Source organism: Bubalus kerabau, chromosome 15 (genome assembly GCF_029407905.1).
Source record: "Bubalus kerabau isolate K-KA32 ecotype Philippines breed swamp buffalo chromosome 15, PCC_UOA_SB_1v2, whole genome shotgun sequence".
Classification (NCBI taxonomy): domain Eukaryota; kingdom Metazoa; phylum Chordata; class Mammalia; order Artiodactyla; family Bovidae; genus Bubalus; species Bubalus kerabau.
Window position 1 is genome coordinate 31,665,672 of NC_073638.1, and position 22,177 is coordinate 31,687,848.

At 37.7% G+C, this 22,177-nt stretch overlaps 1 protein-coding gene across 5 annotated transcripts in view; it reads left to right on the plus strand.

The window, feature by feature from the left end:
• TBCEL (tubulin folding cofactor E like) overlaps positions 1–22,177 on the plus strand; it is a 63,824-nt gene that overhangs the window by 35,555 nt on the left and 6,092 nt on the right. For 4 of the 5 annotated variants that reach the window (XM_055548400.1, XM_055548403.1, XM_055548401.1 and 1 more), the window contains exon 7: positions 244–360. In XM_055548400.1, the coding sequence (XP_055404375.1) occupies positions 244–360 (117 nt within the window). Of the gene's footprint in view, positions 1–243; positions 361–9,445; positions 10,171–22,177 lie in introns of those variants that run through there. The other variant, XM_055548404.1, reaches the window with a different exon arrangement.

Sequence of the window (22,177 nt, forward strand, 5' to 3'; positions counted from 1 at the left end):
TATTTAAGTTTGGACAGTACTGTATAGAATCTTATTTTGAAAGGTGAGGTATGGTTATAAAAGGTCAGTGTTAACTTCCAAAAATGCAACTTTAGAGACATTTTTGGTCTCTTTATTTTCTATCACGTTAGTTCATGTAAGTAGTTGTACACAGGCGGAGCTGCATCAAATGCATCCTTTCAAGAGAATAAGACTGGGCCTCAAGCCAATCGTTTTATTGTATCTTTTGCTTTTTATTTATAGATTGCCATCCGTCTCCAAACTTAATGGCAGTGTTGTTACTGATGGTGAGCGAGAAGACTCCGAGAGATTTTTTATCCGTTACTATGTGGATGTCCCACAGGAAGAAGTGCCATTTAGGTAAAAACCCCTCATCAGCTTAGCAACACTTTAGCAAGTATTGAGGCAACTTAAGAACTATTGCTTTAAAGCAAAATCTACTGACTTGTTATTGGACCCTCTTAGAAGAAAAAGCAAACCTGTTTTATGTTATTCTCCATAGTGTATTTTTTCTAGCCTTGCACTTGTATTAAGAATGTTTGGCTAAGTATTTGACTGCTTCCAGTAGTTCCCACTCCATCTTCCATATCATCAATTCCTTTTTGTTCCTTTCTTCCAGGAGCACATTTTCACCCACCCCCAAAACTGGTCTTTTTTTTCACATTGCATCTGCTTTTAAGCTTTACTGTGTTCTGCAGTTTGGAAGGCTTGGCAAATGTACATGAGGTTTAGTGATTATGAGAAAGGGACTAGAAAATAGACTCCTTAAATAGGAAATATTAAATAAATGAGGATGTTGAGTTGGAAGAGAAATGCTGAGGCCTGAATATGAAGGGTTAATACATATTGTTTGGTGAGAAACTAATATTCTATAAATGTAAAGAAAATGTAGCAGATATTATATAGGTAAACATAAAGGGGAAAAGACTCCCTAAACAGGTTTCTGGGTATTGAAAACTAGAATCAGTTACCCCAAAAGTTATTCTTTTCTTAAAGAGTTTAAGAATAGCATTCAACAGGAGGCATTTCAGACAACAAGATGCAAGTTAAGATTGAACATGAGTCAAACCACATTCTGTTTACAAATTGCAGTGATTCTAATTCATTCCCGACATCTGGCACATCATGCTCAGTCGTGTCCAACTCTCTGTGACCGCCTGGACTGTAGCTTTCCAGGCTTCTCTGTCCATGGGATTCTCCAGGCAAGAAATCTGGAGTAGGTTGCCATTCCCTTCTCCAGAGAATCATCTCGACTCAGAGATCGAACCCGGGTCTCCTGCATTGCAGGCAGATTCTTTACCATTTGAGTTACAAGAAAGTCCTAATTCATTCCTACTGAACATTTTTTTCCTCAGAGTTCTCTGTTATTTACAGACTTTAAGAGAGTTTCCATACTGTAAGGCTCAACCAGGGCTGTGTAAGAGATTTGTGCTATTAGCAGTAGAATTTTAATGCTTAAATGTTTAAAATGTTAGACAATTAAGTAAGGATTTTGAAGGTAAACTTTTAAAATTAGCTAAGAACAGCTAGTTAGGAAGAAATACAACTATGCCTTTAGCACAACCCAGAAATATTAAGTTAAACCATGTAAAAAAACATTTTAGGTTAAGAAAACTATAGTCTGATATCTATAGTTTCATTTGATTCAATCTAATGTATTATTAGAAGAAGTAAATATTCTGGTTTTAAGCATAAGTCTGTCATGACAGGTTACTTAACTTCCAGTCTGCTACAGGAAGTAGTATATATATGGCAGTAAATTGTTTCTGTCCCTGATGGCATAATTTTCCTAAAGTGCTTTTATGCCTCTGTAGTAATCAGTATCTTGAATCCATGTCATAGAAATCATCTTTATCAAGGGGAGGACTTTATTGGAAGGATATTGAGAAACTAAAAGAATTGCTAGATGGTCTAGAGAACCCAGTTTAGACAGGAAGGAAAGCAAGGATAGCCAAGCTTTCCTCTTACAGTCCTCTTTATAGATTTCTCTTGGCACCCTGCGCTGGACTTTACCACTGAACACCTGCAGCAGTGTCATAGACTTTTGATTTCCCCATTAGCGCGGAAAATAATTTGTTACTGACCTTTGCTTCATTCCCTCAGTTCAGACCTTGCATCTGACTGGCTGATTGGCTGGTTTAAGGCATGTACCCACACTCTGTCTCCCCAGAGATAAGAAGTGGGCTTATCTGTTCCTTTTTGGCTTCTGCAGTGAGAAGTGATAATCTTGCTTCCCCTAATCTTGGGACTTCTTCCCATGTAGGAGCAGTTCAGCGAAAAGAACATTTACTATAGTCTGACACAGAGATTACTTTGATTAACATCTAGATATATACCTTTTCTTTGAAGTTATGTATTAAACATTTCTTTTCTTACCTACCCTAATAAATTTCTTATACAAATGAAAACACATTTCTTTTTCCTTGTAATGAGATAACCTATTCCAATCCTACGTAGACTGTGATCAGTTACCTACTACCAAAGATTTATGCAGTCAAGCTGTTTTAATTACCACTCTGACCTTGTTGCCTTTTTTATAATTATGCCTCTTTTCTCACTCACTAGTAGTAAGTAGTCACAGTTCCTAGTAGTAGCTTGATGCTACCGCCTGGTCTCTTCCTTCCTTCCTGATATTGAAATATTGAAATGGGCAACCAGATTTCAGTGTCTCCCACCAGCATCCCTGGCCTATAAAATGTTTTCCAAGGATGTGTGTGCTCTGCTCATGAATGTATTTTGCAAGGCCTTGGGGAAGACAGTATCTCTGGGTCTTTGTAGGGTCCATGGCTGGAGAATGGGTGAAGTGATACAGGGTGACAGTAATTTCCTTCATCCCTGTGTCTTGAAGTTTCTGAATTCCTCCTTCCACATTAGCTCAAAGAATTTGTGACATTTCAACTTGTTTTAGCATAGACCACCACCACTGAGTCCAATTTCCAGTCAGCCAGCTTAGAACCACTCTAAATGATTCTAAACCATTGAAGCTAGCCGCTAGGTTTTTTAAAATTCAGAACCTTTGGTAATATACCTACACAAAATCAGCCAGATCTAGAATTGCTTTTTTTCGCCTTGGTTAACACAACTTATTTTTTATATTCCCTATATTCATTTCCCATATGTTTGTCCATATAAATGACTACAGACTTGTAAATGTTTTGATGGTTTTGTAAATGATCCCACGGACAATGCTGTTATTGATTGATGGTGGTGCAGTAGAGTATGTATGTGGAGGGAGGAGGCAAATGGGGAATTAGTTTACACTTACAAGGTAATTCCCTCAGGCAAGGGAATTTTACTGCCTTTTCAAGCCACAGAGGAACAGTCTTGTTGGACCCAGTGAGGATTTAGGGATTCAGGATATTCCCAAGTCCTCGGAGTCCTTCCTTATATATACTTCCACTCCAATATATGCTCTGTGTCTCTCCCATCAGTGCTTCAACTTTCATAGCATAGTTCCAATATGGATGCAAAATGACCTATAATTCAGCAACCTAGAGCATAAAATCTTGTATATTTGTTTTTATGGCTACTTCAGCTCTGTTGTAAAAGAGCAAAGATCCTTTATAGGAATTTGACATTAACATTCTCTTTATGTAATATTCTCCATTTTGTACCCTTAGAATAGCGGGTGCTCATAGTCTTGAATTGTTCATTCCCGTCATGTGTTTTTTTCTTGGCAGCACTCTGTCAGTCTCCTAGAGCATTTCATGTGAGCTCAAGTGATAATTAGTTATTTCACCACTCCATGGCAAGGACTTGCAAAATCCCTCCCATGAAAATTGTGATACTCACTGGCCTCTACTAGGCCAGAAACCAATCCCAAATCACCTTTAATCACCTGAGGTATTATTGCTGGGTAATCTACTCCCTGGTAGTAGGCCCATAGGGCACAGAACAGAAATCAACTCTGGCCAACTTAAGTAGAACAGGAATTTAGTAAAAGAATAATGAATACTGTGTAGGGCTCAGAATTGATAAGATTAGAGAATTAGGCTTGGGCGGGTTGAGGGGAAGGCAGGCACAGCCAAGATTTCTGTAGATCTCACTGTACAAACAGTACCCTTCTTACACTGGTCGCTGGACAGTCATGAGTAAGTTGCTAGACTTCACTGCCTTCAGACATTTTGCAGCCATGCTTTTGAATGTTTGACTCTTCCTTATCTGCTGTGAGTAATCTCTGTCAGACCTCATGTCCTTGCATTACATCTTAGGATTTAAAATTCCAGCTGTAGTTAGACAGGTTTATGTCACCTTCCCAGGTTCTAGCTTCCAGGGGAGAAAGAGAATACCTACTCTTTAGCTTCTGTAGTGGGACGTGGTTTCTGCCTCTCATCTATCTTGAGTTTCCCTCAAATCAGAAGGGCATTCTGATGCCGAAGTTGACATATATCCACTGTAGTACACATTGCCTAGTAGTTTTCTTATAAGTCTCCTGGTGGACTGATTTTTGAGCCACTATAATATGCCAGGAGCTGTGTTAGCCATTTTTAAAAGAATATAGTAGCATTCATGCTGATGCAAGATGAAATGGTGAATAACAGAGAGGAATTTATATTAAATGCATTTGTTATGAATTAAGAGTGATATATAAACAGGGCATTAGTACTATACTTACCATCTCTTTAATTGTCTCCCAAGTTATATGCGTAATTTCTCCCCAAAATGCCTATGAATAGTGAATAGCACAGTTCATAGTAAAAGGTAAAAATTTGACTTCCTGGATAATTTAATGTTTCATACAAAATCACATTTGAGCTTTAGTTTCCTGGTGGGATTGAGGTATCTGTTTATTTTGAAGAAAACATTCCTTTTCACTTGACCATGGATTTTTAAAATCTTGATTTCCCTATAAATTCTGACTTTCCCAGCATCCTTCCCCAGTTTTAGGCTCCCCATTCTTCTCTCATTTTCCTGTCTTGTGTCATTAATCACCAAATACTTCTGCTCAACTTAGACATAAGTAAGAAAAGTTAGCCAAAATGTCTTTTGAGAGCTCAAATAAAAGGCTGTTATGATCCATTCAGTGTCCTTTATGGTAGCAAAGTTATTTTGTGAGTCAGTCGGATTATTCACACACATCTGTTTCCATATGATTAGTCATTTTGGCAACAGAAGACTTTAAAGATGGTCCAGAAATTTACATATTCTTTTTTTCTATCTCAGAATAAAATATAAGCTCCAGTTACCTGTACCACTTCAATTTTTTATGATGAACAGAATAAAATGTTTAGAGGACTGAAGGGAGACATACTTATTAAGAGTGTTATAATTCCTTACAGGTGCTCCCCTTCTACTGGTAGGTGGAGCTGGAAGCTTAGCCTCTCTACTGTGTCTGTTTATGGTAATTATGGACAGACACACACACACACAAAAAGCAGAGGAGTTGCCCATATGTTTCATATTTATTTATTTTGTAAAACAATAGAAGATGAAAAATTTCTGTTGCATGATTCTTGGTCTTTAAACATCATAGTGTTTGCTTTTCCAATCAATAGATTTTCTTTTGGAGTCTTCATTTCTGCCTAGTCTCTCCATGGCTTGTATGGCAGTGGTGTGCTATTTCAGAATCAGTTCAGTGGGTGCTGCCAGTGGTTGAAAAGATGTCCTCACTGGGTTGGTCATATTTCAGTTGTTGGACTCTCATATTTTACCAGGAGACCTTCTAGGAAATAACTCTAGATTCTAGATGGGTTTCAAAGGGCAGTTTAATTTATTTACTGAATATCTACTATGAACTAAGAGGCATTGAGCCAGAAGCTGCAGATAAGACAAAATAGTAGTATCTATTCTTAAGAAGGTTGCCATCTGGACTAAGCTAGAGATACATTTCCTCTGCTGGAGGCGCCTCATGTTCCCAACTTCTAAAAATCCAGTTATCTCAGGATTTCATCTTTGCATCTCTTCTCTTCTGTACTCATCCCATAGGTACTTTTATCTAGTCCTGTGGCTTTCCACATCTTTTAATTGCAAATAATTGCCAAATTTATTCAGCTCTGATCTATCTGCCCCTAAATTCCAAACTAATATTTCCAGATATCTACCTGACATCTCTATCTGATGTTTAACCCTAATGTGTCCAAAATCTAACTTTTGGTCCCTTCTTTACCTTTCCTTGGCCCCTCGCCTTCCCTGCTTTATCTGCTGCTGTGCACATTTTCCTCCATCTCTTCATTCTTCCATTTGCTCAAGATTAAGAGTTGGGCACCATCCCTGATTTCTTTCTCCTATACCCCACAACTAGTCCATTTTGTTTTTTTCAATTCTGCTTTCAAAAATATATAGAATCTTAATACTTCTTAGCATCATTTTAGTTCAAGCCTTCCTCATCTCTTACCTGTATTATTATAGTAGCCTTCCAATTGTGTTACCAGCTCTTAAGTGTGCACTGTTTACTGCACAGCAGGCCAATAAATCAAGAGACAAGTTGTTAGGACAAGGAAGAGCGACTTTATTTTGAAGGCCAGAAGATTGAGAAGATGGTGGATTAGCATCCCAAAGAATCATCTTACTTGAGTTAGAATTCAGACTTCTTTTATATTAAAAGGGGAGGGAATTTGGTTTGTTTTTGCAAACTTCTTGCCGTGGTAATCCTTTCTTAGCTGTCTGAGTAGGTCAGGTCACTGATGTCCCTGTAAACCTCCAAGGAGAGAAGTGCTATTCTCTATCCTGCAGCTTTTTATATCTCATATCTTATCCAATGAAAAGTGTTGCACTTTTAAAGGTCAGAGTCATGAGAATGGGCTAACCTGTATTGTATTTCAGGCTATAGGCAACATTCTTAACTTGAAGCAAAGCAATAGAAGACAGAGGTTAAGTAAAATAGATCTAATATGGAGTCAGATTTGTTCTTTCCTATTACAATTGGCCTCCCTATATCCACCCTTGCCCCATATTCTCCACATGCTGTGCTTAGTCTCTCCATCTCTCCATTCTTGGAGATTTATGTCCAACTCTTTGTGACCCCATGAACTGTAGCCCGCCAGGCTCCTTTGTCCATGGGGATTCTCCAGGCAAGAATACTGGAGTGGGTTGCCATGTCTTCCTCCAGGGGATCTTCCCAACTCAGGGTTCGAACCCAGGTCTTCTGCATTGCAGGCAGATTCTTTACCAATGAGCCACCAGGGAAGCCCAGTTCTCCACATGGCAGCCAGTTTATAAGAACTCAAATACATGGGGAAAAAAATCCTTGCCGTTCATCAAACACCAAGCACACTCCGCCTCAGGCCTTTGCATCGTTTCCTCTGTTCAGAATGTGCCGCAGCAACTGCTGGGCTCTCTGATACCTCATCAGAGACTCCCTTCCTGGCCAAGCTAGCTGAAACAGCACACCTCTGTCTCCTGTCATTCTCTTAACCTACCATTATTTGTATTTATCAACACCTAACCTACATGTCTTTGGAGAAGGCAATGGCAACCCACTCCAGTACTCTTCCCTGAAAATCCCATGGACGGAGGAGCCTGGTAGGCTGCAGTCCATGGGGTTGGTAAGAGTCGGGCACGACTCAGCGACTTCATTTTTACTTTTCACTTTCATGCATTGGAGAAGGAAATGGCAACCCACTCCAGTGTTCTTGCCTGGAGAATCCTAGGGATGGGGGAGCCTGGTGGGCTGCTCTCTATGGGGTCGCACAGAGTTGGACACGACTGAAGTGACTTAGCATCAGCAGCAACCTACATTTCTTATTACTGAGTTAATCTGGTGAAGATGAGGGGGAGAATATTCCAGACAGAAGGGAGTTTGTGGGAAGTTAAGGCACAGAGGTATGAAATAAGTCTTTAGTTCCAGTATGACTTAATGATGAGCAATTAAATGGGAAGTCGTGGCAGATAACACAGGGGAGGAAGGTAGAAACCAGAGCAGGCCATTTAAGACCTTGGTGTGCCATGCCAGTTCAGTTCAGTTCAGTTCAGTTGCTCAGTCGTGTCCGACTCTTTGCGACTCCATGAATCGCAGCACATCAGGCCTCCCTGTCCATCACCAACTCCCGGAGTTCACCCAAACTCATGTGCATCGAGTCAGTGACTCCATCCAGCCATCTCATCCTCTGTCGTCCCCTTCTCCTCCTGGCCCCAATCCCTCCCAGCATCAGGGTCTTTTCCAATGAGTCAACTCTTTGTGTGAGGTGGCCAAAGTATTGGAGTTTCAGCCTCAGCATCAGTCCTTCCAATAAACACCCAGGACTGGTCTCCTTTAGGATGGACTGGTTGGATCTTGCAGTCCAAGGGACTCGCAAGAGTCTTTTCCAGCACCACAGTTCAAAAGCATCAATTCTTCGGCCATGCCAGTAGACTAGGACTTTTTCTTGTAGGCCATGTGGAAATCATTGAAAGGCTTCAAGTGGGAAAGTTATGTGGGCAGATTTAGGTTTGTTTTTAGAAGGAGAGGCTGAGAGAGACCCAGAGACCTAGTTAATAACTGAGACTTGAGTAAAGGAGGATTTGTGTATCAGTGGTCCTTTATTTCTCTTTACAGAGGTACATATTAGGACTGAATTTCACTGTATAATTTGAAGCCATTTTTAGAAAATACCTCGTGAAATTCTATGTGTTTTCTGGTATTTATAGGTCTGATTTCTCTAGGGGTATAAAAGTACCATTTAGAGAGAAAAAACTCCACATTTATGAATCTGGCGCATGTTAAAATGTACCTATTTATTATTTTTTGCCTTTCCGTTTATCAGACATCTCTCTACATTGCCTGTATTTATCAGTTTTTCCTTTGTTTCATGTTTTCTTTATCTCTTAATTTCCTGAGAGATTGAATTTAAGTTACTTATTTCCTACTTAACTAATATACCGCTCCCCTGTGTTTAGTTTTAAAGAGAAACAGAAAAAGAAAAACCATGGTAACTTTTCTTTTAGAAATCAACATATCATGTATCTTTTGGGGGGGGTGGTCCAATGGTTTCTATTTATTTTTAAAGACAGGGAAAGTAAATGCATTGATTTAGGGTGTCTTTTTTTAGACTTTAGAATTTTGTTTTTCATAAAAGGGAGTTATGAGAGGCATAGCTCCAGTGAGCAGTTATTTGATGGGAAGAAATGCTGTAGTCAGAGACAGAGTGGCAGTGCGAGAAATAAAGTTTTCTTAAAGGCTTTTCTTTTTGCTTTTATCCTCTTTTGGTATCTCACTTTATGTTTGTCCCAAGGAGTCCCTAAACTGTCCCCTGGGAAATCCTTATTTATGATGTCAGGAATTGTAGTAGGCATTCCTCAAATGTTTATTGGATTGTCATTAGTGGTAACCAGCTTTTTAAAATATGGAGAGCATGTTTTTTCCTGCTTAAGACTAATGGCTTTTCTAAATGGAGCTGATTGTATCTTCATGTTACTGTGAGAGCAGGGCAGCAGGCTGTATTTGGACCCCACCTCAATGAAGGCTTATTTTGCCCTGGGTGCTGGAGAAATCCTAGTGTGCCTGGTTGTTCCCTCATATCCCTTCCAGACAGAGGACCTGCTGTTGTGAGGGAACATTCCTCCGTTGGACAGAGTCTCCTGGGCTTCTCCATACTGCCAGCCTCCATCATCCTCTGACAAGGGCCGTGACACAGCACTCCTCACATTCAGCTGCAAGTCTGATGAGAAACAAAAGGGGCTTTCTGCTTGGCGCGCCATGGAGAGCCTCTGAAATGTTAGCTCTCCCTGTTGCTTACCGCTTTTGTCATTCCAATTACCTTGGACTTGATTGTGACTTCTTTCCACTTTCCCAGCCCAGCAGAAGATAGGCTGCCTTCCTAATCTTGATTAGAGTTAGTATATGAGAATTTGAACATAGCTGCAAAGGAAAGAAAGAATGAGAACCAGCCCTCCCAAATCATGGTCTTGGGGGAAATTTTCTTTGTTGTCTAAACTTTTTGTTTTGGCCAGGGCATGGGGCCAGTTTTATCTTTTATTGTTTTTGTTTGCTTTTTTAGAATTAAAATAAAATACTGAGAATAATATATAAATACTCATGTTCACATGGTTCAGGACTGATGATTTTTAGTATTTTACTTGTTTATTTTTTCATTGAAATAGATAATATTACAGATAAAACTGGAGTACTTTTTTGTCTCTGTTCTTAGTCCTATTTCTTACTCCAAAAAGTAACCAACCACTGACAAGAATTTGATGTATATAGTTGATGTCTACCTATTATATTTTATATATCTATTAAAGTATAAAGTGGGATCTTCTTATACTTTTGTCAATATACACTGCAGTTTTTTCTTGTGTAGCTTTTCAATCTGATATTTTCACTTTGTATTTTGTTGAAAAGAAGTTTTAAAAATTTACTATAATGTGTATCAGTCCTTTGTTCTACAGTGTTTTTTTTTGTTTTTTTTTTTTTTAATTTTTGGCCACACTGTACAGTGTGTGGGATCTTAGTTCCCCGACCAGGGATCAAAACCCACAGCCGTGCAGTGGAAGCATGGAGCCCTAAACCACTGGACTGCTAGGGAAGTCCCTCTGTGCTTTATTCTTACTCCATCTTGGTCAAGAAATCATTTCTTTTCCAAAGATCACTGAATATAATCTTGTGGGCTTTTTTCTAAAAGTGCTTTCACATTTATGGCTTTGATTTGTCTGGAATCTATTTTTGTGTTTAGTCTCTAATAGCAATCTAAGACTGTTTTTTTCCTCCACAATAATAATTGGTATTCACCATTGATCTGTAATACCAGTTCAGTTATATATCTAGTTTTTTATGTATATTCATGATTCTTTGTCAGAGTCCTGTTCTATTCCATTGATGTATAGTCCATTCCTGTACCATTACAAAATTGCTGTATTACATTGTTAAATTATAGTAAGTCTGAATTCCCAGGAAGAATATGTTTCCTCACCTAATTGTTCTTTTTCTAGATTCAGGTTAACTGAATCTAATTCAGATTAGATGTTTTAGATCCTTTTCCCTATAATTTTAGGATTGGCTTATCAGGTTTCACAAAAATCCTGCTATAATTTGGATTCCAATTACATTGAATTCATTGACTAATTTGGGAGAATTGACATCTTGATGCTGTTACATCTTATCTGTGAATATAAGATGTCTTTCCATTTAATTCAGAGAATCTTTTTAAATCTGTTTTTATATTTTTTGTTGTTGAGTTGTAGGATATCTTTATACATTTTGGATATTAACCCCTTATCAGATATGTGATTTGCAGGTATTTTCTCCCATTTGGTAATTTGCCTTTTAGCTCTGTTAATTGTATGCTTTGATGTACAAAAGTTTTTTAGGTCTAATGTAGTCTCATAAGTCTATTTTTGCTTTTGTTGTCTCTGGTTTTGGTGTGAAGTGAAGTGAAGAAGTGAAGTCACTCAGTCGTGTCTGACTCTTTGTGACCCCATGGACTGGGGCATGGGATTTTCAGGCAAGAGGACTAGAGTGGGTTGTTGTTTCCTTCTCCAAGGGATCTTCCCGATCCAGGGATCAAACCCGGGTCTCCAGGATTGTAGACAGATGCTTTTACCCTCTTAGCCACCAGGGAAGCCCCAGTATCTAAGAAATCATTGCCAAATACAGTGTCATGAAGCTTCCCCTTATATTTTCTTCTATGAATTTTATAGTTTTAGATGTTACATTTAGGTCTTTAATACATTTTGAGTTCATTTATGTATTTGATGAAGGTAAGAGTCTACTTTCTTTTCCCAATTTTCCCAGCACCATTTGTTGAAGAAACTGTCTTTTCACTGTTGGGTGGTCTTCAAACCTTTATGGGTCATTTGACCATGTATGTGAGTTTTATTGTTGCCCTCTCTGTTCTCTTCCATTGGCCTATGTCTGTCTTTATGCCAGTCCCGTGCTATTTTGATTACAGTAGCTTAATAATATGTTTTGAAATAAGGAAAATGTGAGTCCTCTAATTTTATTCTTCCCTTCCACATTTTTTTGGCTAATCAGGATCCTTTGAGATTCCGTATAAATTTGAGGATTATTTTTCCTGTATATGAAAAAAAAATGCTATTGAGATAGTGATAGGAATTGTGTTGAATCTGTAGATTGTATTAAATGTGGACATTTTATTTATTTATTTATTTTTTTAATTTTATTTTTAAACTTTACATAACTGTACATTTTAATAATATGAAGTATTTCAGTCCATGAACATGGATCATCTTTCTGCTTATTTATGTCCTCATTAATTTATTTCAATAATGTTTTGTAGTTTTCAGTGTTTTCCTTTAAAAAAAAACCATTGATTTCTGATTATTTCCTTCCTTTTGCTTGATTTGCTCTTTTCCTAGTTTTTGACGTAGGAATATAGATTCTTAATTTGAGGACTTTCTAGTAAACATTTAAGTGCTATAAATGTCACTGTCTGCACTGCGGGCATCCCACGTGTTTTAATGTGTTATATTTCAATTTCCATTCAGTTTTGTTTTTAAAAATTATTATTTTATTTGAGTCTTCCTCTTTGACTCATGGTTTATTTAGAAGTTTAATTTCCAAGTGTTTAGGACTTTTCCTCTTATCTTTCCGATATTGATTTCTACTTTTGTTCCATTATGGTCAGAAAATATACTTTGTATAATATCAATTCTTTTAAATTTGCTAAAGTGTATTTTATGCCCACCTTGGTGATTATTCCATGGGTGCTTGAAAATTGTGTATTCTGCTCTTGTAAAGTGGAGTGTTCAATGTGTGTCAGTTAGACACTGTTGATTGTTTTGTTCATATCTCTGTTCTTGTTGATTTTCTATCTAGTAGCTCTATCCTTTTCTAAAAGGAGATGTAGGTAGCTTTTTGAATCTGGTTTCTTTTATTTAGCATAATGCATTTGAGATTCATCTTGTGTGTATCACTAGTTAGATCCTTTTTACTGTTCAGTAGGACATGGTTTATTTAGACATTTATCAGCTGAAGTACATTCTGGTTGTTTACCCTTTTGGGCAATTTATTAAGAAAGCTATTATAACCACTCACAGGTTTGTGTGTGAACATAAATTCTTATTTCTCTTCAGTAAATACAGAGAAGTGGAATTGCTGAGTCATGTGGGAAGTATATGTTTAACTTGTCAAGCTGTTTTCCAGAGTGACTGTACCATTTTGCTTTCCCATCAGCAACATGAGAATTCTGTTGCTTCAAATCCTCACCACCATGGTATTTTCAGTTTTCTTGTTTCTGTCTTTAATTTTAGCCATTCTAATAGATACATAGTGGTTTTAATTTGTATGTACCTAGTGACTAACTGTATAGAGCATCTTCTCATGTGCTTATTTGCTACCCAGATGCCTTCTTTGGTGAAATATATGTTAAAATCTTTTGCCCATTTTTGTACTGGGTTCTTTTCTTATTATTGAATTCTGAGAGTTACTTATATGCTCCATATATATATATATTTATATCCCTTATCAGACAATTGTTTGGTAAACATTTTCTCTCAGGCTGGCTTGTTATTTTATTTTTTATCAGTTATTTTCAAATAGCAGGCATTTTAAATTTTGGTGGCATTCAACTTACTGATTTTTTTTCTTTTATGGATTATGCTTTTGGTGTTATATCAAATCTTAGATCACAGAGATTTCTTATGTTTTCTAGGCATTTTATAGTTTTAGGTTTTACATTTAAGCACATTGATTCATTTGAGTTAATTTTTGTATATGATCTAGGATATAGATTAATTTTTTGTTTTGTTTTAATTTGAAAATATGAATGTCATTGTTTCGTTGTATTCATTGATAAGACTATCTTTTTACTATTTAACTAAGTTTATACCTTTGTTGAAAAAGCAATTAACTGTATAGGTAGACTCTGTTTCTGGATTCTCTCTTGTTTTCCACTGGTCTATGTGTCTGTCCTTTTGCCGGTATTATGCTGTCTTGATTACTGTAGCTTTAAAATAAGTCTTGAAATCCAGGCAGTATGTATTTCAACTTTGATTTTCTTTTCAAAGTTATTTTGGCTGTTCTAATTCCTTTGCCTTTACATATAAATATTAGGACAAGTTATTGAATTTTAGAAAAAAAATTCCTGCTGGGATTTTGCTTGAGATTTTGTTGAATCTGTAGAACAATTTGGGTAGAATTGACATCTTAATAATATTGAGCCTTCCTGTCCATGAACCAATGTATCTCTCCATTTCTTTAAGTTTCCTATGATTTCTTTAAGTAATTGGTGTTTCATAGTTTGCCCATAAATCCTGCCCATATTTTATTACATTTTTACTTAAGGATTTCATGTATCTAAGCCCTATTATAAATAGTACTATTTTTAATTTCAGTTTTCAACTGTTCATTGCTAGGATAGAAATACAATTAGTTTTTGTATATTGACCTTGTATCTTGCAACCTTGGTAGATTTATTGCCTCTAGTAGTTCTTTGGTAAGTTCATTGTAGGCAGTCGTGTTGTATATGACAAGGCACAGTGTATATCTTCTTTTCCAATCTATATGACTTATACTTCTCTTTTATTTTTCTTTTTTCCCTCTTTTTCTGCATCTCTTAAGAAACTCATGTAGTTTTTTAAATTTAGTGTGCCATTACAGTGAATTATATTAACTGTTTTTTTTTTTTTTTTTAATGTTTAACCAGCCTTAAATTCCCAGAATAAATCTCACTTGGCTATACTATAATGTTAATCTTTTTATGTATTGGAAGGTTTATCTTGCTGATGTTTTGTTGAGAATCTTTGTGTCTATATTCATGAGGATTGTTTTTATAAATCTGTAATTTTCTTTTTCTTAATGTCTTTGTCTTGGTTTAATACTAGAATTTTAGGATAGTGCTGGCCTCATAAAATGAGTTTGTGAGTGTTCTTTCTTCTTCCCTTTTCTGAAAGAGTTTGTGTAGAATATTATTTATTTCTTAAGTATTTTGTAGAATTTGTCAGTGAGGCCATCTGTGCCTGATATTTACTGTAGATTTTAACTATGATTAAATTTATTTAATAGATATAGCTTGATTCAAGTTGTTCCTTCTTGAATGAGCTTTGATAGTTTGTGTCTTTGAAGGAATTCATTTTATCTTAGGTATTGAATTTATTAGCATAAAGTTGTTCATAATATTCATTTATTATAAACTTTGATGTTTTAGAGTGATGTCTCCTCATTTAATCCTGATATTAGTATCTTCTTTTCTTGATCAGTCTGGCTAGAAGCTTATCAAGTTCACTAACCTTAAGGACCAGCTTTGAGTTTTATGGGTTTTCTCTTGGTTTTCTGCTTACTATTTCACTTATTTTCCTCTCATATCTTTATTAGTTTCTTCCTTCTTCTTGGTTTGAGTTTAGTTTGCTCATCTTTTTCTATTTTCTTAAGGTGGAAGCTTAGATTATTGATTTGAGACCCCTTTTCTTTGTAAACATTTAATTCTATAAATTTCTCTTTAATCAACTGCTTTAGCTACATTCTATACTTTTTGATATATTGTATTTTTATTGAGTTTAGAAAATTTTCTAATTTTTCTTGTGACTTTATATTTGATCCATGAGTTATTTACATGTGTGTTGTGTATTTTCAAAATTCTTGGGGATTTTCCAGTTATATTTCTGTTAATGATTTATAATTAAGTTTATTACAGTCAGATAACATATCTTGTATTATTTCAATTATTTTAAACCTAATAAAGGTATATTTGGGGCCTAGAATATGGTCTGTTTTGGACAAAGTTCCATATGCACTAGGTAAAAAACATGTTTTCTGATGTTGCTAGAAAATGTGTATTAAAAATGTCGGTCAAGTTTGTAGTGTTGGCCAGGTCTTTATATTGCTCACAGTTTTCTGTATTCTTATTCTGTTAATTACTGAGAAAGGAGTGCTCAAGTCTCTAATTGTAACTATGGATTTGTCTATTTCAGCTTCCAGTTCTACCAGTTTTTGTTTCATTATCTTGAAGCTCTCTTGTTAGATATATACACGTTGAGGATTGCTACTTATATATATATATTGTTATTTATATATATCTTTTGAGCTTACCTCTCCCTTTGTAATGGTTTTTGCAGTTGTCTCTAACTGGCTCCCTAGATTCTTGATCTAGAACCAGCTCTCACAATGGATTTTGGAGACCCTATCCCACTAATTACTGAGTTAGTGTACATCTAGTCATCTAAGCAGGAGGTGTGCGTGTATCTTCTCAGTTGCTCAGTCATGTCCATCTCTTTTTAACTCCATGGACTATGGCCCGCCAGGCTCCTCTGTCTGGAATTTTCCAGGCAAGAATATTGGAGTGGGTTGCCATTTCCTACTCCAGGGGACTTCCTGACCCAGGGATCAAACCCACATCTCTTATGTCTCTTACATTGGAAGGCAGATTCTTTACCACTGTGCCACCTGGGAAACCCCTAGCAGTAGGTGATTTGATTCAGTTCCTTTTGGAAGAGTTATCTTTTTACTTCCTTTACCTAGACCCATTGGTCAAAAGAGGTAGCCTGAGGAAGTGGATCTGCAGCAGTTTTTTGCTCCTTATTTCATGCCCAACCTCACATTACCCTAACTCTATTGATACTTCAGGCAGTGATCCCGGCTTGAGTTCCTATAGCCCCTGTGGGGTACTTTTAACCACCTTTGCTTAACAGGAATTTAACTCCTGACTGCTACTACCTGCTTTGAACTTGGAGTCCAGTGGTCCTATAGTTTCAGTTGTATGCTTTGTATTTCTGTGCAGTTTCTGATCCATGGAGATGTCTCTTATTTTTGAGACTGGGCCATGTGTTCTTGCAATTCAACTCTTTCATATTTTATCCATTTTATTCTGCTTTTGGAGCAGAAATATGTTAAAATGTGAATTTATGGAGCCATTTTGTTCAGGGTTTTAATCATATTGATAAGTGTATATCAAATAATTACTTATCTGCTATATAGTATTCTATTTATGACTAGGTGTCTGTCCATTTACTAGGCAACTTTGTCAGTACTTGAATTTAAGAAATAGTAAATTGAAACAAATTTCTAAGTCTTTATGGAAAACTATATGAAAAATACTAAGTTCAGTTCCAGACACTTTGCTCTGTGTCAATGATGAGAATAAGTAATTCTGGATGTAGGTGAAATACAGAAGCTTGAGGAAGACAAGTGGGAAGCATCTGTGGCCTCATTTAAGTGAGAGAATGAGCTCCATGGTGGAAGATCACAGACAGCAAAGGGATGAGAATCTGGGAGTGAATTTTGAGTACTACCCAAGTGTAGATGGTAAAAAGAAAACCTGTAAAAAGAGATTGCAATGTAATGTAAAAGGAGAAGAGAATTTCTAGAGCAGTATTCATTATTGCAGCAAACCATTAAGATGGTGATAACTGAGAAAGAATGATGGTCTGAGAACAAGACCCAAATTCTACTTTCTACCTTTCATTCTTCCATAGCAAACTGGCCCTCAATTCAATTACTTATCTGTGAAGTATGTAGTAGATGATCTCTGCGATCTTTTCTGCTTCTGAAATGTGATGTTTTATTTGTTTTAAAGATGTTGGTGACTTTGAGGAAACTGTTTAAGTAGAGGGCAAAATCCCAGGTGCAGACTGCTATGGCAATCCTTGATATGCCATGATATGCGTGTGTGTGTGTGTGCTCAGTCGTGTCTGACTCCTTGTGACCCCATGGACTGCAGCACGCCAGACTTCCCTGTCCATCACCAACTCCCAGGGCTTGCTCAATCTCATGTCCATCGAGTTGGTGATGCCATCCGACCATCTCATCCTCTGTTGTTCTCTTCTCCTCCTGCCTTCAATCTTTCCCAGCATCAGGGTCTTTTCTAAGAAGTCAGTTCTTCACATCAGGTGGCCAAAATATTGGAGTTTCAGCATCAGTCCTTCCAATGAATATTCAGGACTGATTTCCTTTAGGATGGACTGGTTTGATCTCCTTACAGTCCAGGGGATTTATTTTGAAGTGAAAGTGAAAGTCACTCAGTCATGTCCAACTCTTTGCAACCCCATGGAGTATACAGTCTATGGAATTCTCTAGGCTAGAATACTGGAGTGCGTAGGCTTTCCCTTCTCCAGGGGATCTTCCAACCCAGGGATTGAACCCAGGTCTCCTGCATTGCAGATGGACTCTTTACCAGCTGAGCCACAAGAGAAGACCTTATTTTGAAGTAAAATAGCTTTATTTAGAATAAATACTCTAGTTGATTCCATGAGTCTGCTTTTGAGACTCAATAGAGTAGTAGAATTGTTAGCTTAACACTACTGGATAGGCCCCTGTGAGCACACCTCCAGATAGTTATAAGGGAGAGATGGAACACTTCTGGGATACCCATAATGCCATTGTGGTAATACACTTGCATTTTATGTAAGACTCATCATTTTTCTCTAGGATGCTCCTTGAGATTGTGAGCTGCCGTTTTTATGGATTTGGAGACATGAGGTCCAAATGTGGGAGCTTTCTGCCAGCTTAAAACCTTTGCTTCTAGGCCTCCTTTAGTCTTCCATGCTCCTAAAAATTATATAAAATATTATGTTCATATTGCTTAGGATAGTTTATAAGACTGCAAGGTAACCTTTGTCTCTGTTCATCTTTAGGGATTAGGTTTTTTCATAAATTCACCCTCAGACTAAGATTTATGGTAGAAACCTACAGTCTTTTTCAAGTAGTGTGCCAGGTCTTTATTCTAGCTTCTTGGACCAGTGACTGAATTGTAATTGAGGAAATGTTCCTAGCTATCTTAGGAATCAAGAGTGAAAATAGGCAGTAAGGAGAAAGGGACATACCTCTCCCAACCTGACCATCATGCTACTAAAATATGCGCATGTGTCTGTCCCATTAGGCAGGTGTGCCATGGACCAGGAGCCCCTCATGTGTGAGGGCCTGTTTATGCACACTGGGAGTGGAGTGCCCAACCCCAGCTCCACTAAGCGTGGCTTCATTCTCCAGTCCCCCCTTTGTTAGTGCCACCCACAACCCACTTTACAAGTAACTAATTTCTAACTCCTCACCATTCAAAGACTCTTAAAGTTGAAAGAAGCTTTTCTCTCTATGGGTGTTTTTATTTAATAAGAAGGAGGAAAAAAGCACGATGCCAGTTTGTCTGTGGGTAGTGTTCTTCACAAGGTTGCAGCGAGCATTTGGTTTCCATTTATCATTTTCAGTTACCCATGTGGTCATGCTGGCCTTTATGCTGTGTGTGGTAAATTTTGTTTCTCTTGTGATTGGTCATTTTCTGTTGGAAGGTCATGGGGGAATGGTATTCAGAACTACTGAACACAAACACAGTATATATTACATTTTAGCATTTGCTTATTACAGTATATCCTTGTCAGTAGTATCTTCCAAGGTAGGCCTATAGCATTTTGCCCACTTCAGAAGTGAGACTCACAAATATTAAATACTTTTAAATAGCCAGATAGAAGTACTGATTGGTAGACTATAAATTGAGATCATTCATTTTGAAGACTAGTTAATCATCAGAAATCATACAGCTTTGAGAAGAAAAAAGCCATTCACCTCTTATGGCTATAGCTTTGGGGCTGATGATGCGAAGAAAAGCTCAGATAATACAGAATATGCAGGTATGGTTCAGACATTGTTTAGATGAACTTTTGAATAATGAATAAAATTTCTAAGCTGGTGGACTAAGAAATTGGTTTCTAAAATTTACTGGGCATTTTGTAAAATCATGATTTTTTGTATCTACTGATTTGCCTTGCTAAACAATAATCCAAAATAAAGATATTTGGGGATAAACATATTATCTTAAAATCATGATTTTCACTTATGTAACTTTTAGGGTTACATATTCAGTATATGTAGTGAGTTATCATGAGTCACAACTTTAATATTTTTTCTTCATTTTTATAGCATAAAGAGTCAGTATTTGTTATAGTCCATATCCAGGCTTTCATCTATATACAAAACTCTGCTGACATTACCTCAAAATCAATAAATAAACCTTGATTTTAAGATTAAATAAGTGAAAAATAGGTATAGGATGTGGTTATATTGATGACACAAAATAAGTTTGGAAAGTTACATGGGAATGAAATCATGAAGACACTTTTATAATCAATGTATTAGTTTTCTGTTGCTGCTATAACTAATTGCTGTAAACTTAGTGGCTTAAAACAATGTCTGCTTATTATGTTAACAGTTTTTATGGGTCAAAAGTGTGAGCACAGGATGGTTTAACTGGGTTCTCTGCTTAGGGTCTCACAAGGCCAAAATCAAGGAGTCAGGCAACAGGGCTGTGTTCCTTATTGGAGGTTCTGGAGAAGCATCACCTTTCAGGCTTGTTCAGGATGGCAGCTTAATTCTGTTTCTTCTCATGCTTTCCGTGTGCCTCCCTTCATCGGCAAGCCAGGTCATGTCAGGCATGTCATGTCAGGTCCTTCTTATGCTTGGAATCTCCCTCACTTCCTCTTCTATTGTTAGCTGGAGAAGTTTCTTTGCTTGATGCTTTTGAACTGTGGTGTTGGAGAAGACTCTTGAGAGTCCCTTGGACTGCAAGGAGATCCAACCAGTCCATTCTGAAGATCAGCCCTGGGCTTTCTTTGGAAGGAATGATGCTGAAGCTGAAACTCCAGTACTTTGGCCACCTCATGCGAAGAGTTGACTCATTGGAAAAGACTCTGATGCTGGGAGGGACTGGGGGCAGGAGGAGAAGGGGACAACAGAGGATGAGATGGCTGGATGGCATCACTGACTCAATGGACGTGAGTCTGAGTGAACTCCGGGAGTTGGTGATGGACAGGGAGGCCTGGCATGCTGCGATTCATGGGGTCTCAAAGAGTCGGACACGACTGAGTGACTGATCTGATCTGATGATTAGATTAGGCCCCACTCAGTTAATGGGCTTCCCAGGTGGCACTAGTAGTAAAGAATCCACCTGCCAGTGCATGAGACCTAAGAGACATGGGTTCAATCCCTGGGTTGGGAAGATTCCCCTGGAGGAAGGCATGGCAACCCACTCCAGTATTCTTGCCTGGGGAATCCCTTGGACAGAGGAGCGTGGTGGACTATGGTTCATAAGGTTGTGAAGAGTCAGACACGACTGAAGCGACTGAGCGTGCACATAGGTATCCAGTTAATCTCCCTATTTTAGGATCAACTATGCCACATAGCATGATATAATCTTGAGAATAACACCAGGGAATGGAGATGATTGGGGATGGACAAAATTCTGCCCATCTTAATCATATTAAAGACTTAAGACATTATTCTCTGTGTCTTATGTGATTTTAAGAGAAGAATGTTGTGCTCAACTTTGTGTTTTATAACCATGACTTTGGCTATAATATAGACAAGAGTAATTGGGGAGCTACTCTAAGGTCTTGGGAAACCATTGAAAGGAATATCATTTGAGATTCAGGTAAGAGGAGCCACATGAGCTATTTTAAGAAGAAAGGGATTTGATACAAGGAATAAGGTGTTATAGAATCTGAAGAAGGGCTGCCTCCCTGGGATTCTGTCTAGAGTGGTACTGCAGAACTAGGCCACCAAGGGCACTGCGTCCTCCACTAGCACCAGCTAAGGGGCTGCTCAGGACGCTGCCGTCCCTGGGGGTGGATCACACCACCTTGGCTGTGACCTGGAGACCAGCAAGCTGCTGCCAGGGGAGTTGACTGCAGGAACACACTATGTGAACCACCATCTGATATTAGGAAGCCTCTAACCAAGCTGTTCCCACCCATGTCTGCTAGAGCCACTCTCTCTCCCTGGGCTGTTGAATGAGATTGATGAAAGTTAAATCTCACCTGAAAAGAAGGGTGGTAAATGTAGTTTTCATCTTTGTAGTATAGAAAGGCATTCTAGGATGAGGTTGGAACAAATACTGAGGAGACTCATCCAGCTTATGCATCCAAAGAAAGCTGTGGCAATCTGTGTTATTAATGATAGTGGCTTGAATTTACAAGAAAAGTGGGCAAAGAGATGCAGATAGACTCATGAAATATTTAGGAATAGAATTAGTATGACACAGCAATTGATGAGTGGGAGAAGTGGAGAAGAGAGATAGGAAGGAATCCGGACGACTGTTCAGTTTCTGGCTGGGATGATTAGATAGTTTCTGGTGCCATTTACTGAGATAAGAAAGACTAGAAGAGAAGAAGGTTGGGGAGCAACAATGAATTATCTTTGGACGTGTTGAGTTAGGGAAAACTATAAGACCTTAGAGTGTCCTAATTTATAGGTCATTTAATTTGTAGGTAGACTTGACCGGTTGTAACAAGTAGGCTAATTTCTGGACATGGGCCATAATTTTGTGTACAAATATGTTTATGCTTGAGATAAATTCAGTTGACTATAATGTCAAGTACAAATAAG